General features: G+C 33.3%; 1 protein-coding gene across 4 annotated transcripts in view; it reads left to right on the top strand.

The window, feature by feature from the left end:
• The window catches only part of COL11A1 (collagen type XI alpha 1 chain), a 171,708-nt gene that overhangs the window by 71,825 nt on the left and 85,910 nt on the right, over window positions 1-13,973 (top strand). For all 4 annotated transcript variants that reach the window (XM_040998298.1, XM_040998296.1, XM_040998299.1 and 1 more), the window contains 13 exons: window positions 520-573; window positions 676-720; window positions 1,801-1,854; window positions 2,296-2,340; window positions 2,605-2,658; window positions 3,096-3,140; window positions 4,039-4,092; window positions 5,559-5,603; window positions 6,418-6,471; window positions 6,551-6,595; window positions 9,317-9,370; window positions 10,539-10,646; window positions 13,856-13,909. In XM_040998298.1, coding sequence (XP_040854232.1) covers window positions 520-573; window positions 676-720; window positions 1,801-1,854; window positions 2,296-2,340; window positions 2,605-2,658; window positions 3,096-3,140; window positions 4,039-4,092; window positions 5,559-5,603; window positions 6,418-6,471; window positions 6,551-6,595; window positions 9,317-9,370; window positions 10,539-10,646; window positions 13,856-13,909 — 711 coding nt within the window. The remainder of the gene's footprint in view (window positions 1-519; window positions 574-675; window positions 721-1,800; window positions 1,855-2,295; window positions 2,341-2,604; window positions 2,659-3,095; window positions 3,141-4,038; window positions 4,093-5,558; window positions 5,604-6,417; window positions 6,472-6,550; window positions 6,596-9,316; window positions 9,371-10,538; window positions 10,647-13,855; window positions 13,910-13,973) is intronic.

Below are 13,973 nucleotides of genomic sequence, written 5' to 3'. Positions count from 1 at the left end.
AATTGGAGAGGAAATTAAAGAGAGAAAGAGAGAGAAAGAGAGAAAGAGAGAGACAGAGAGAGAGAGACACAGAGAAACATCTCTATGAAGGTATAGCAAAACATCTAGTTTAAACCTCATATTTGTTGAGAAAAATATATGATTTTGTTTCAAACAAAATTCTTCATTTCCTTGAATTGTGCTGCTTTAATAAAATTATTAGACAAAAAAATTGTTAGTAAAAAATTAAATTGATATCATCAATGCTTAACCATGGCTAAAAATTTAGCTAAGTAATACTTTGTTTTTCAATATATTTTTTTAGGTATTTTAGATATTGTGTTCATCACTTGTATTAGAAAGTACAATTTTTTTCCTGGTTAACTATAGCATTAATCTGGTTAAAGCTACAATAATGTGATTTATCTGTGGAATGTTTAATGGATATGTTTTCCTACTAATTGTCATAATCTTTGGCTAAGATGGCTAGCTGGGTGACTTTTAAATATTCTGCTAACCGCATTTATATTTATTTAATAGGGTGAAAGAGGTCCACAGGGCCCACCTGGTCCTCCTGGTGATGATGGAATGAGAGTATGTTAATATTTCTTTTGATTTTACATTTGAATTTAAAATAAAGCATGAGAATATTTTGTTGTAATAATTCATTGTCTAAATACATGTTGTCCTTGACAGGGAGAAGATGGAGAAATAGGGCCAAGGGGCCTTCCAGGTGAAGCTGTAAGCACATTTTTTTTGTTTTGTTTTTGAAAAATGATGACTAGGTATATATATATATATATATAAACAATAATATACTCAAGTTAATATTGATGTGTCTCATTTCTGATTAATCAGGTCATTCATATATATATATGCTCATATATCTATATGTATGTATATACATATAGTGAGGGAGCCCTTCACTATTCGGACATAACAAAATCTTAAAATATTGAGATTAAAGTACAATGTCACATTTTTGCTTGTGCAAAACTTTATTTAATTTTGTTGGTGATTCTTTGTTTTGCTTATTGTTTCTAAGTTGAAAACAGCTTATCAATAGGACAAATGAGTTTTGCTATCAGATCAAATTAAAGAATGAGACCCACAGTGTATACTGGGATATGATGTTAGTAACATTTTCTCCACTGAACATAAGAAGTGAGGAAAGTGGTTTGGAAATGCTTTCTCAAAGCTAGTAGAAAAACTTAGATTAGAACTTTTCCTCCTAACTTCAGTTTTAATCTTCTGTGTTAATCTGTTATTTCAGCTACGAACAATAGGAGAGGCAGTAAATTATTGTGTTCATTATCTAAGAATGAAGAAGAAGTGCATTAGCAAGTGGAAACATGGATGAAGAAAAAGATGACAAAAATTTAAAAGCAGCAATTTAAGAAACTTTCTTTCAAGAAAATCGTTTATATGAGTCCGCATACTAAGTTGTCCATTGGCTCATTTATGTAGCTATGCTAAGCACCATTCTACTTATATGATCTATGTACATAATATAATTTAGTGATGTCATTCAAATCTAAAATGACCACATATATATTGGCCTTTGACCTCTTGATGTTTTTTAAATTCTGGTTATGATCAAAGATACGTAAGGGAGTCTTATCAAAGACTCACTGTTATCTGTTCTTATGTTGAATCACTATGAAGAGTGGATGTTTTTGTTTTATTAAACTGGTGCTTTAAACATCACTTCCAACGTGTTGGGAAATGCATTTTTTCCTTGAATTTCTTTTGACAAAATATATTTGGAAGGCATTTAAAAATGTATGTGTTTAATCGGTTCTTTATTTATGCCCCTTCTAGGGTCCAAGAGGTTTACTAGGACCCAGAGGAACTCCAGGACCTCCGGGGCAGCCTGTAAGCGTTGGTTGACACGTGGTGGGTTTTGTAAGGATAGCTCATTGCCAAACTCTAGCAAAGGAGGCAAGGAAAACTCAGTAGACATACAAGAGTCAATTGTTTTCTTACAGCTATGACCTAGTGATACTAACAATTTAAACTATTACCCTCTCCATCATTTCTCCTCTTGCTTCCTTGTGGTTTGTTTTTCTTACTGTTTTCATAACATAGTCTCAGTAGGCTATAAAGAACGTTGTAATACTCTCCCTCACATGGTCTTATAGAAGAGCGTAGTGTCTTCATTGGATCTTTGTTTCCTCTGCCATTAGTATGATTTTTAGTTGCTTTAGGCTACTGGCTGAAATGTTTACACAAAGGACTTTATTTTCAAGTTCAGTATTTAAATTTCTAAGCATTGTACATATATATATATATATATTTTTTTTCTTTTCCTTTAAGGGTATTGCAGGTGTAGATGGCCCCCCAGGACCAAAAGGAAACATGGTATGTAGCACACATCTAAAAAGATCATTTCTGCAATCTGAACATGGACAAACCATTATTTGTTGTTACATCTAAAGAAATAAATAGCTTACAATATTTAGCTTAAACTGGGCTAAATTCTATTAACATTCTTCCCATATTTTCTTGAGGAAAAACAGATATGGGGAGTAGTTTATTTTGGGGAGGGGAGTAGTTTTGTTGAAGAAAAAACAAATTCCTATTTGCAAAAGATCCTTCCTAAAACTTAGCATTTTTCTATTTCAGGGTCCCCAGGGGGAGCCGGGACCTCCAGGTCAACAAGGAAATCCAGGTCCTGAAGTAAGTTGAAGCCATTGTGGTTACTTAGAGATAATTCAGTACGATAGCATTGTTTCACAGGAAAATCTTCAAAAATATATTTGCATGGCATCTAAACGTATTTAACACAAGAATACAGAAAAATATTTCTTCTTTTTAATCTGAGCCGTCATCTAGATCCCTTGCTTCCAAGGGAAAGATGAGTTATTGAGCATTGATGGAATGCCAGGATGAATAAGTACACATGTAGAGGGGATCTGAATAAGCTGACCTAAGGATCACCTAGCAAAAGTCAGTGTCACATTCCTTATCTTGCTCCAATATTCCCTGGGTAGTATGTGCAATGTAAGTGCAAATTTGCAAAAATCATTTTATATGTAATAGAGGACTGATGCTTTGCTGCTTTAGAAATGTGTTTTTATGACTCCTGACTTACGAAACACATTCTTTTAAAATAGGGTCTTCCTGGTCCGCAAGGTCCAATTGGTCCACCAGGTGAAAAAGTAAGTTATTCTTTTGTTTCAATAATACCTTGTGAACAAATTCGAGTTGATGACTTTAGGCAGTCATAAGGGTCTGCTTTCTGTTTCAGCAAGATATGGAACAAAACATAAAAGAATAATTTGTGATTAAAGCATGAGAACCGAATGTGGGGAGAATTCACTCATATCATTCTTAAATACAATTTTTAAATACAAATGATAAAATTTCACAGCTGCCATTGAAATGGATTCCAAGTGTGATATTCTCTGTTGTAACTTCAGAAATGAGTAGTCAATATGTCCTCTCTAATTTGTCAGTTATTTTGCATTTTGAGATACTATGTTTTATTTATTCTAGTTTAAAATTTCTATTTTACAACTATGACTTATGTTTTGTTTATTTAATATTTAAACACAATATAAAACCATGCCTTTTATCCTCCAAGAACTTTAATGTATTTTTGTGTTACTTGTTGTATTACCTAGGTATTAGTTGTGTTACCTATGTATTAATTCACTTAGCAATTGAAATATTCAATATTAACATCTTCACTGTATAGCAATAGATTTCTGACATATTTCAATTCCATTTTTATTCTCTACTCTCTAATTTGATTTTACTATGCAAGATTATTTTATAATTTTTTTAAAACATAACACATTTAGGATTGTCAAGCTTCATATATATAAGCAAGTTTAGTCATGTTTATGATATCTGTTAAATTTTGTTTTCATTACCTTTACTTACTATTTTTTACACCTGATATGTTAAACGTTACTGCAGTGTGTTTTACTTTTACAGATGAGAGCAAGGATGTAAATGAATAACTTTATCAGTGTTATAGCCCTCATACAAATTCAGAGGTTTTCATCATCAGTTCATTTATTTTAAAATAAAGTGCTCTCTTTCTCTGATTAGGGACCCCAAGGAAAGCCAGGACTTGCAGGACTTCCTGGGGCTGATGGGCCTCCTGTAAGTAATGCTTACCTGATCATTAAAATGTCTGTATGTAACCTTCAAAAATAGATGCTACCTGTGTTTTAGTAATAATTATATGAAGTCAGTAATAAAACTAAATTAAGTCAGTAATTATGCCAGTAATCGCTTTAGAGCTCAGCGTTGATTTTATCATGTCACAATCATATTGAAACATTTTTAATGAGCTCCTCGTGGCCTTTGCATGAACTCAATCTGGCACACTGGGACAGACCCTCCCTGGCATCTCAGATTTTCCTATTTCTTTGAACCATTCCATGCCAGGGAAACAGGTCCACTCCCTTACGTCTGTGGGTGCTCTGAATTTTCTATTACTTATAACTTTCTTTATGCCCATTTATTATCACAGAAACTGATTCTCCACACTCTTTTTCTAATTCAAGATAAATGTTTTTAAAAGTCTAAGTAAAACTCTTTAGAATTCATAGCTATTTTCAGGTATTTTTTCCATGAATATTCTCTTTTTTTAAAGATTTATTTATTTTTATTGGAAAGTCAGATATAGAGAGAGTAGGAGAGACAGAGAGAAAAATCTTCTGTCCATTGATTTCACTCCCCAAGCTGCCACAATGGCTGGAGCTGAACTGATCCGAAACCAGGAGCTTCTTTCTGGGTCTCCCACACGGGTGCAGGGTCCCAATGCTTTGGGCCGTCCTCTACTGCTTTCCCAGGCCACAAGCAGTGAGCTGTGTGGGAAGGGGGCCACTGGGACACAAACCGCCACCCGTGTGGGAATCTGGCACATGCAAGGCTAGGGGTTTAGCCACTAGGCTAGGGGGTTACCATGCTGGGACCACAAATTTTCTTTACTTTTCTGGAATTTTCTGGTTCTTTGAAAACGCAGTAATATTTAATATTTACCTTAACGAAGTAATGAATAATAACTACAGCTGGTACTTTTGGAAGTTTATTAGACTTTCCCACTTTATTAACTCTAATTTTTGAGAGTTAGGCTTTATGCCTTCTCATTCTTAAATGAGTTGGACTGCGTTGTAGTTGTGTAATTAACGTTATGGAATGTCAATAGCTACTGTTACTGATAGTTCTAATTTGCTATATTTTCAGATACCCAAATCATATGCTTTGTTTTTAAAGATGTGTGTGCAATTGTTTGATCAATATGGAACATACAAATATCTTTATGCTTTTCTATATAACTCTATTTGAGACTGGGTATGTTTTCCTTATGAACATCTGGCACTTTGCATGCTTTATTCCAAGCTCTTTCAAGTGAATTATGTATTTGATGTAACTTACAACAGATAAGCTAATTCTATTTCCTTCTCAATATCAGTTTCTAATTTTCATAATATTGAATCACATTCAAGCATTTTGAAGAAAGATGAGAGCTCAGTAGGTTTTATGACACAAGGAATGTCACAGTAGCATCAACTCCCACTAACACTGCAGCTTACTAATATGCATGTATTTGTTAAACATAGGGCCATCCTGGAAAAGAAGGCCAGTCTGGAGAAAAGGGAGCCCTGGTAAGTGTCCACTGAAACTCCATACTCAACTCATCTCCAAGTAAAGGAAAAAGTCTTTATTGGTCATCTTTATAATCTGTTTTTTACTATGACTACTATAGAAAGAGTGTCAGTGTTTCCTCATTAGCTGCTAATATCTTTTTATTTCCTAAATACATTTTTCTAATATTGAAATGTAAACATATCTCTGAAGATTTTTTCCATATCATGAATGTATCTGCCTTTGATAGACAATTTTTAATTTTTATATCAGCAACTTTATTAAATGGAATTTTTTTGAAAAATTAGAAGACAGGAATAGATCCAAGATTTACGTATGTAATATATGTGAACCAAATTTCTGTGAATTGTGTTCATGAACTGGGCAAGAATAATGGAATATTATTTAACTGTGTAACTGCAATTTTATCTTTATTAATTTCTGATAATATTTAATTACTAAAGCAGGCTATAATTTTCTTAATGATACATACTATAAATTGGTATGTTTTGTATTAGTATTATTCCAATTTTTCAATCTATGATTTTGTATTGTAGACAGTGAGCTCAATGACTTCGGTTGAACATGTTAGCTGCTGATTATCTAACTGCTAATATTATTTCATATATTTTTAATGCTATCAATTTAACCCATTTATGTCTATTATTTTTAGTATGATTACACAGTGTTACAAGTTTGATCAATAATATGACTAAAAAAATGAGAAACCATGCAAAGAATATTTACCAAATATTAATAGGAGAATAATACCATTGTCTTGAAGTTTATTCAGAAAAAATTATTTTATTTTAAGTACTATGATTTTTTTTTCAGGGTCCTCCTGGTCCACAAGGTCCTATTGGCTATCCTGGTCCCCGAGGTGTAAAGGTGAATATCAAATTGTTTCATATTGTTTAATTCAATATGAATTATTATAGTTATTAAATATTTCTAATTTATTCCATAGGGTGCAGATGGTGTCAGAGGTCTGAAGGGATCTAAAGGTGAAAAGGTAAAATATAATTTGTTACCTCCTGATCTTTCTATCTCTTTCTCTCTGATGTATTTTAAATAGATGTTATTAATTCTGCTTTCCCAAGAATTATATGAGCTAATCACTGGTATCTCCTAATAGAGAAAGGAAGCTGTAACTGTTATTTATTTTTAGCATATTGTGGTATTGCTAAGATGTGATACCAGGTTAGTATCAACTGACATAAAAATTCTTCTGTATTTTTTACTCCTGCTTGTCTCTTTAAGCATAAAGCAACACAGCCAAATCAACTGAGCAACACAAGTGAATTCAGTTCCCTTTCTTCTAACTCTGTTTTATTTTTCCTTAAGAGATCTTCTTTTTAAAAAAAATGTTTTTAAATAAAAAAATAAGTGATTGCTTGAAACACTCCCGAAACATTTACTGATTCTTAGATTCATGCTATATTCTTTGAATTTGGCAAGCCTGTAATTGCTTTTCTGTGGTATAAGATAATAAAGACAAAAACTAAACATTGAAATGGTGTTTTTCGGCTCTTGTCCAGGTATTTTTCAGAGAAACTTCTATCTTTACAGAGCCACTTTACAACTAAAATATTAAAAACATCATTTTTTTTTCCTTCAAGAAAAAAACCTAGCCATGCATGTTACAATTCTTTAAACTACATTTTTTAATTCATTGGGGCAGGTGAAGTGATCTTATTTTGCTTTGTATTTGAAAATCGGACTCAGGTGAAGGGAAATGGAGAGAGAGCCATTGTCTGCTAGCTCACACTGCACCTGCCTGTCATAGCCACTGTTAGACGATGCTGGAGCCTGGAATGCAGGCTGTCTCCCACATAAGAGAGAGAGACATAAACGCTTGGTTCATCATCTGCCAGCTCCCAGAATGTGCATTAGCATGCAGCCAAATGAAAAGTGGAGTAGTTGCGACTTTAGGCAAGCACACACATATGGAATTCAGGGATCCCAAGAAGTTCCTTAAGTCACCTGTAGACTTTGTTAAGTCTTACAAGGTAACAGTTTGGATCCTCTTTTCCAAGTCTAGGTTTCATGAATCCGAAACGACCTGGCATTGTGTGTTTTCTGGATGCTCAACACAAATTGTCAAATTCATACTGAAACATGAGTGACTCACGGAGCTTCATTGACCAAGTGGCTATTGAACATTGTAGCTGTAAAAGATAAAAAATGCTTTAGACTCTGGAGACTCAGAAGTTTAGGGAATGTGCATCTTCTCCACGCTAGTGAGAGATAAGTGATTGATTACTTGTCAAGTGAGGAAGGCATATTGTTTTCCAAATAAACATTCAGGGAGATCACATAGAATTGAAAAGCTAATATCATAATGGAAAAGACTGAAAGCAGGACAAACTTCGTGGCAGTTTTGTGAACTGACTGGGAAATTGCAACCATAAGATGGACACAGAAGGGCCTGGATGTGCAGATGTGTTATGAATGGAGCTATTATTAATAATCAGTTTCTCGATTGAATCTTAGGGTCTTACACACAGATGGTAAGGGAGAATCAGGATGAAAGAATGAAGAACTGAGAAAGGCGTAGAGAGAAAGGCGTAAAGTGGAAAATGATGGCGTGTGTGTGTGTTTGTGTGTGTGTGTGTGTGTGTGTGTGTGTGTGTGTATGATTTTGTTTTGGTGTCAGCCTCTGGGAGAGTAAACCTTTGTCCTTACTAGCTTTGCTAAACTTCCCAGTCTTAAATAGTATCTCCCTTCAAGTAGTATCTACTTCCCAATATCAATCCATACTCCAAATTCCCCATCAAACTCTGTATCAGAAACTTCTGCTTCAGCGTGACCAACATGATTGTCGCTACCTCATGACTTTCCCTTTTAAAAATATCAGTTGACTTCCTGGATTGCACAGTCACTGCAAATGTTCTGGTTTCCATTTTTATTGGTAAAACAATAAATGAAAAATCAAAACACTCCCTAGTACTTTTGCTGAATAATTGTTCAGTTGTTCAATTATTGTTGTTGAATACAGGAATAAATATTACTTACAGGCATTTTGTTACAGTGAAGAGGTAGTACATGTGTTCATAAAGTTTACTTCTTAAAAATTCAAATATCAGCAAAAGTGGCAGGAATGTGTCCTTGCTCTAATTGTCTGCTGACTTTATTGAGGGGCACTGAGGTGTCAGTGCTGCACCTCCTCCCATGTGCCATCACAATTAATAATCTGCACATTACTGTCACTTTTTGCTTATTATTCATCTGACAAATTGACTGTAATATGGAGCAAAAGTTAAGCTTGAAGAACCTTATCTGAGTCACCTTATATCTTTTATGATATAAAAGTTGACGCATATATCAGCAAATGATGGATTAAAACATTTTATTTTGTCATTTAAGACTCTTACAATTGCAAATAAAAATAATTATTTCAATATTTACTTTTGTTTAAATAATGTAAGATATATATTAGGAGTATCACTGATTATTTCAGAAGATGGTATAGATTTTGTGGACATATCTGCAGGAAAATCTTTAGGGTATTTTTATAAGCATTAATTTTGGGAAGATAGGAATATTTGGAATGAAGTTACATGGCCAGAAGTGGAATAGAGGGAAGGAGATTTCACAACTATTTTTAAGTATATACAACTTATATAAGTAGGTACAACTTATACTCAGATAACTGTCTCAACTCCCTTTGTATAACTGTATTTTAGATTCTTTTCAATGATTGAATGAACTATTTTATTCCTCATCTGTTCAGGGCGAAGATGGTTTTCCAGGATTCAAAGGTGATATGGGTCTAAAGGGTGATAGAGTAAGTAAATCAAACTTTCCAATGAGATTTATTTTATCTAACAGAAAAGTTTATATTCTTTGCTTACTTTGGACTATACAAAGCATGGGCTAACTAAAATATTTGAAAGTTGTGTTTACTATATTATCGTTTGCTGACAAGTTTTTTTTTTCATGCTTGTATTATTATATATTGATTGCTTTTAAAATGTTAAATGCCTTTGCCATGTATAATTCACGCAAGTGTCTGGGCACATACACTGTGGATTCCAATAAAGTTCATAGGAAATTGAACTAAAAGATTAAAATATGAATAAATTTTATTTTTTGTGCAAAATGCTTTTAAAAATCTTTTCAGATTTTTCAGTAAATTCATTTTCAATGAATTTTTTGAAGATGGCTCATATGTGGATATGTATATATACATGAGTGAATACTCTTGTTTTAGGCTTAGTTTTATAAAACTGTGATAAAATTACTAAAAAGAACTTACATGATGGATTTATTTTCAACATTTTTATATGCAGAGGAACTGCTTTGCTGCCTGGAAACTACATGTTCATACTTCTTTAACTATTACTGTGTGGTATAAGTTTAGTGTATAAGAATAGTAATTTTTTGTACTGAGTTCTAGAAAACACACAGTTATGAGTTACCTAAAATAAAATATGAATTACCTGAAATAAAATGCCTTATTGAGAATATCCATATGATAAATAATACCAAATATGAAGCCCTTGTCTAGGATGTGAGACAATAACATCCATAACATTTTCCAGTGATGGAAAGCTAATTCCAGATGAAGATATTCTTCTTGTGTTATGAATGTTATTTTTAAGCTTCTATGTGGCTTTCTTTTGTTTCCCTTCCTCTTTCTCTTTTTCCTGCCCCGATCCTTTTTTCTTTCTTTTTTTTTTTCCTCTCTTTCTTCCCAATGAAGATATGCCAAAAACAATTCAATATCATGAGGGGATTAAGTCTCCGGTAGTTGTACTATGTACAAGTACATCTTGTTTTTTTATTCAATAAGAGAGTGATCTTAAGTCAAAAACTTTCAAAACTCTTGGTCATAGCAATACTAAACAGAACAAGCAGGATTTGAGAAATTTGATGATAGAAAGAAAGTACTCTCTGTCTTCTGATCTCACCAATATTTGACACTACAAGAATGTCTGTTTTCTGTATTTCAGGGAGAAGTAGGTCAAATAGGCCCAAGAGGAGAAGATGGTCCAGAAGGGCCCAAGGGTCGAGCAGGTCCAACTGGTGACCCAGGCCCTGCTGGTCAAGCAGGAGAGAAGGTCAGTATCCAGATTTGAACCTGTGGGTGCTCCTGCAGGTGCCACGTCATTGTCTTTGAAAATGCTTTTCATTGGTGTAGAGATTTGTGCTAAATTTCAAGCATATGAATAGATTACGGAGATGTTTCATAAGATGGTCACAGGTATCTTTCTTCACTCGTCCTCTCGCTCTCTCTCTCTGTTCCTCTTTGGAAATGTAGACTCTGTGATTCAAAGATGAAAGAATCAATGAAAAAATTTTCACATATTGTTTTGAACCATGAAAAACAGTTTTGTACACCAAAATGCATATTTCTTTTTTTTCATATACATGCATATTTTCACAGAAGCATTTTAAAAAATAGACTTAAGTTCATACCCAAACTTCAAGATTTTTTTAACCTAAGGGATAACAGAGGTACCAGTATTTTAGAACATTTCTAGAGAAATACTAATTTATATATACATAATAAAAAATTCAAATAAATATAATTTGTATAAATATAAAATTTATATAAAATAGAAATATACTATATAGTAAAAATATATGCAATGATTACATTTCCATTTAGTATAATAATTAGTAACATTAAAATTGTGTACTCATAGACTATTTAGTGAAGTGGTAAGTTTTTAAAAATGTGCCATGAAATGAACATTTAAGAAGTTAAGGTGTTCATGGGAAAGCATCCCACTATGCACACTGAAGCAAAATATAAATAGAAATTATTTTCTAGCTATGCAATTTGAGTGATTTTCTTTTTTTTGTACATGATCCACATTGTCTACATGGTCATTCTGTCATTTTATAAGATAACAGAATCCCAAGCTGTTTAAAAGAATTGTAATCTTCCAGGAGCCCTACCATCCTATCCCATAAGGAAAATATATTATATAGTCAGGTAAATACATTTTCTCATATCATTATCAATCATTTAAGATCATAGTTGCCTGCTATAATTTTACAGGATGACATTTATTATACAGATTCAATATTTTTAAAAAGTATATTGTGTTTGATGTATTGAACACAAATCTCATGGAGTTAAGGTGGCAGAAAGAAAAGATGACACAGAATAAAGGCTCAAGAGGTGTTTCGGAGCTTGCAGTTAAAGTGACCAAATGCTATCAGTGTAAGGTTATTTGAGCTGTTAGGCACAAAGATTCCCTTAAACTTTTCTGAAGCATTAGAAGGCTAAACTACTCTTTCAAATTTTGTGTTTGGTCACTTATTGAAATTGCATAACATCATATTGCAAACACCAATTTATTGTCTGGGTTTACTTTTAAATAATTCTAAGATGTATTATAGTATATATTCTGGTGTATTAATTAACCTGGAACTAAGTTGCTTTGTGCTCTTAATTAGGGGAGTTCATTAACCTTGAAGTCTATGGTGTACAACAGGATATGATAACTTGAGATATCCGAAGGGACATCATTATATATATGCTTCTTAAGCCTTGTTTGCACATTTTCCATCTGACGAATGCTTTATCTATGCAGTGTTAATCATGACATAGACACCTCTTTAGTTCAATCTGTAATAACAGGGTCATAAACTATGTTCTTAATTTCTTGCCTTGCTTCATCCAATAAAACATGTACTTTTATTTATAGAGTTCTTTTCAGCTTTTAACATTGCATTTGCTGGTTTAGATTTGTGTGTGCTTCTATTCTTATTTGTGAATATGCATGTTAAATAACAATACTTATACTCGCTAATTTTTAGACTTATTAAATAAATATTACCCATGAAGCAAGTCTCCATACTTATTTAATAAGATGGCATAATAAAATTCTAAAAATACTTTTTATTGAACTTACATATTATATTTATCTTTCATTCTATTTTCTTTAATGCTTTTCTAAGAAAGAAGTTTCAAAGGGCTAATTGTTATTTGAAATTATGTTTTAAAACTTGTAGTATTTGAACACATCATTGTACTTCATTATAATTTAGTTGTTATAGGACTTTCAGATTGAGAGTAACCTCATTGCACTGGAACAAAATAGTTTTATATTCAAGTACCAACTAGGATGAATTAGCACTCACAAAAACCCATAATTTCTTTGGATGTCTCTCAGTACATAATATAGTTACCCAGATGTTTGAATAAAATCAAGAATTTTCTCAACTTTTATTTCAGAACTTCTTTAGTACAGATTGCCCAATAATAAAGTTAAGAAAATTATAATCGCTTTATATTCAGACTGTGAAAAATAACATTGTAAAAAAGATTTACAGGGGCTGGTGCTGTGTCTCCATCAGCTAGTTCTCCACCTGCAAGCACTGGTTTCCCATATGGGTGCCAGTTTGTGTTCCAGCTGCTCCACTTCCCATCCACCTCACTGCTTGTGGCCTGGCAAAGCAGTAGAGGATGGCCCAAAGCCTTAGGACCCTGCATCCACAGTGGATGCCTCAGTGGACTCCTGTTTTTTTTTTTTTTTTTTTTTTTACTTTAGTTCAATTGAACTGTGTCCATTATATCTATTTGGAGAGTGAATCTAGTGGATATAAGATATTTTTTTCTCTCTGTCTCTCCTTCTCTCCGTAGATGTACTTTTCCAACAAAAGTAAAAAATAAATAATTTTTAAAAATTATCTAGTCAGGATGATAAAACCTAAATTTACTTTTGATTATTCTATTCTATCTCTGGTTCACACCCAAATGGTTGCAATGGCTAGAGTGAGCCAATCTAAAACCAGGAACTTATTCCAGGTCTGCTACACGGGGGCAGTGTGCCAAGGCTTTCGGCCATCCCCATCTGCTTTCCCAGGCCACATGCAGGGAGCTGAATCCCAGTGGAACTGGCTCCCATATGGGATCCAGGCACTTGCAAGGGGAAAATTAACCCATTGGGCCATGTTACCAGGCCCAGTAATATTTAATGTTGAAAAACCTAGAAGTTTGCCTTAGTCATACACTAGAATTCATAAAAATATTCTCTTTGACTGAGGGTCTTTGGCTTCAAAAAAGGTTCTGTTATGCAACAGAGGTTAAAATAAGCAACAGTATAGAACTAGCCATGTCTCTAATGCAGGCATTTTCATAGTCAAATGAGGATGTACAGCAAAAGCCAGGTATGGCTTAAGATGTGCAAATTTTGTTTTGAATACAGTAACATTTGGTTCTAAAATCTAAGAAAAATGTTAAAAATCATCGAAACTCCAAACCTAAACCGTTTGTGTTTTCACTAGTTTTTTTTTTTTTTTTTTTCAATTTTAGGGGAAACTTGGAGTTCCAGGGTTACCAGGATATCCAGGAAGACAAGGTCCAAAGGTAAAGCGATTCATTTGGATAGCTTATCAATGTTTTGAAAAAGCACTTAACATAATTTCCTCCA

Source organism: Ochotona curzoniae, unplaced genomic scaffold (assembly GCF_017591425.1).
Source record: "Ochotona curzoniae isolate NIBS_2020 unplaced genomic scaffold, NIBS_Ocur_1.0 scaffold_1037, whole genome shotgun sequence".
Lineage (NCBI taxonomy): Eukaryota > Metazoa > Chordata > Mammalia > Lagomorpha > Ochotonidae > Ochotona > Ochotona curzoniae.
This window is presented reverse-complemented; position numbering and strand designations above follow the sequence as displayed.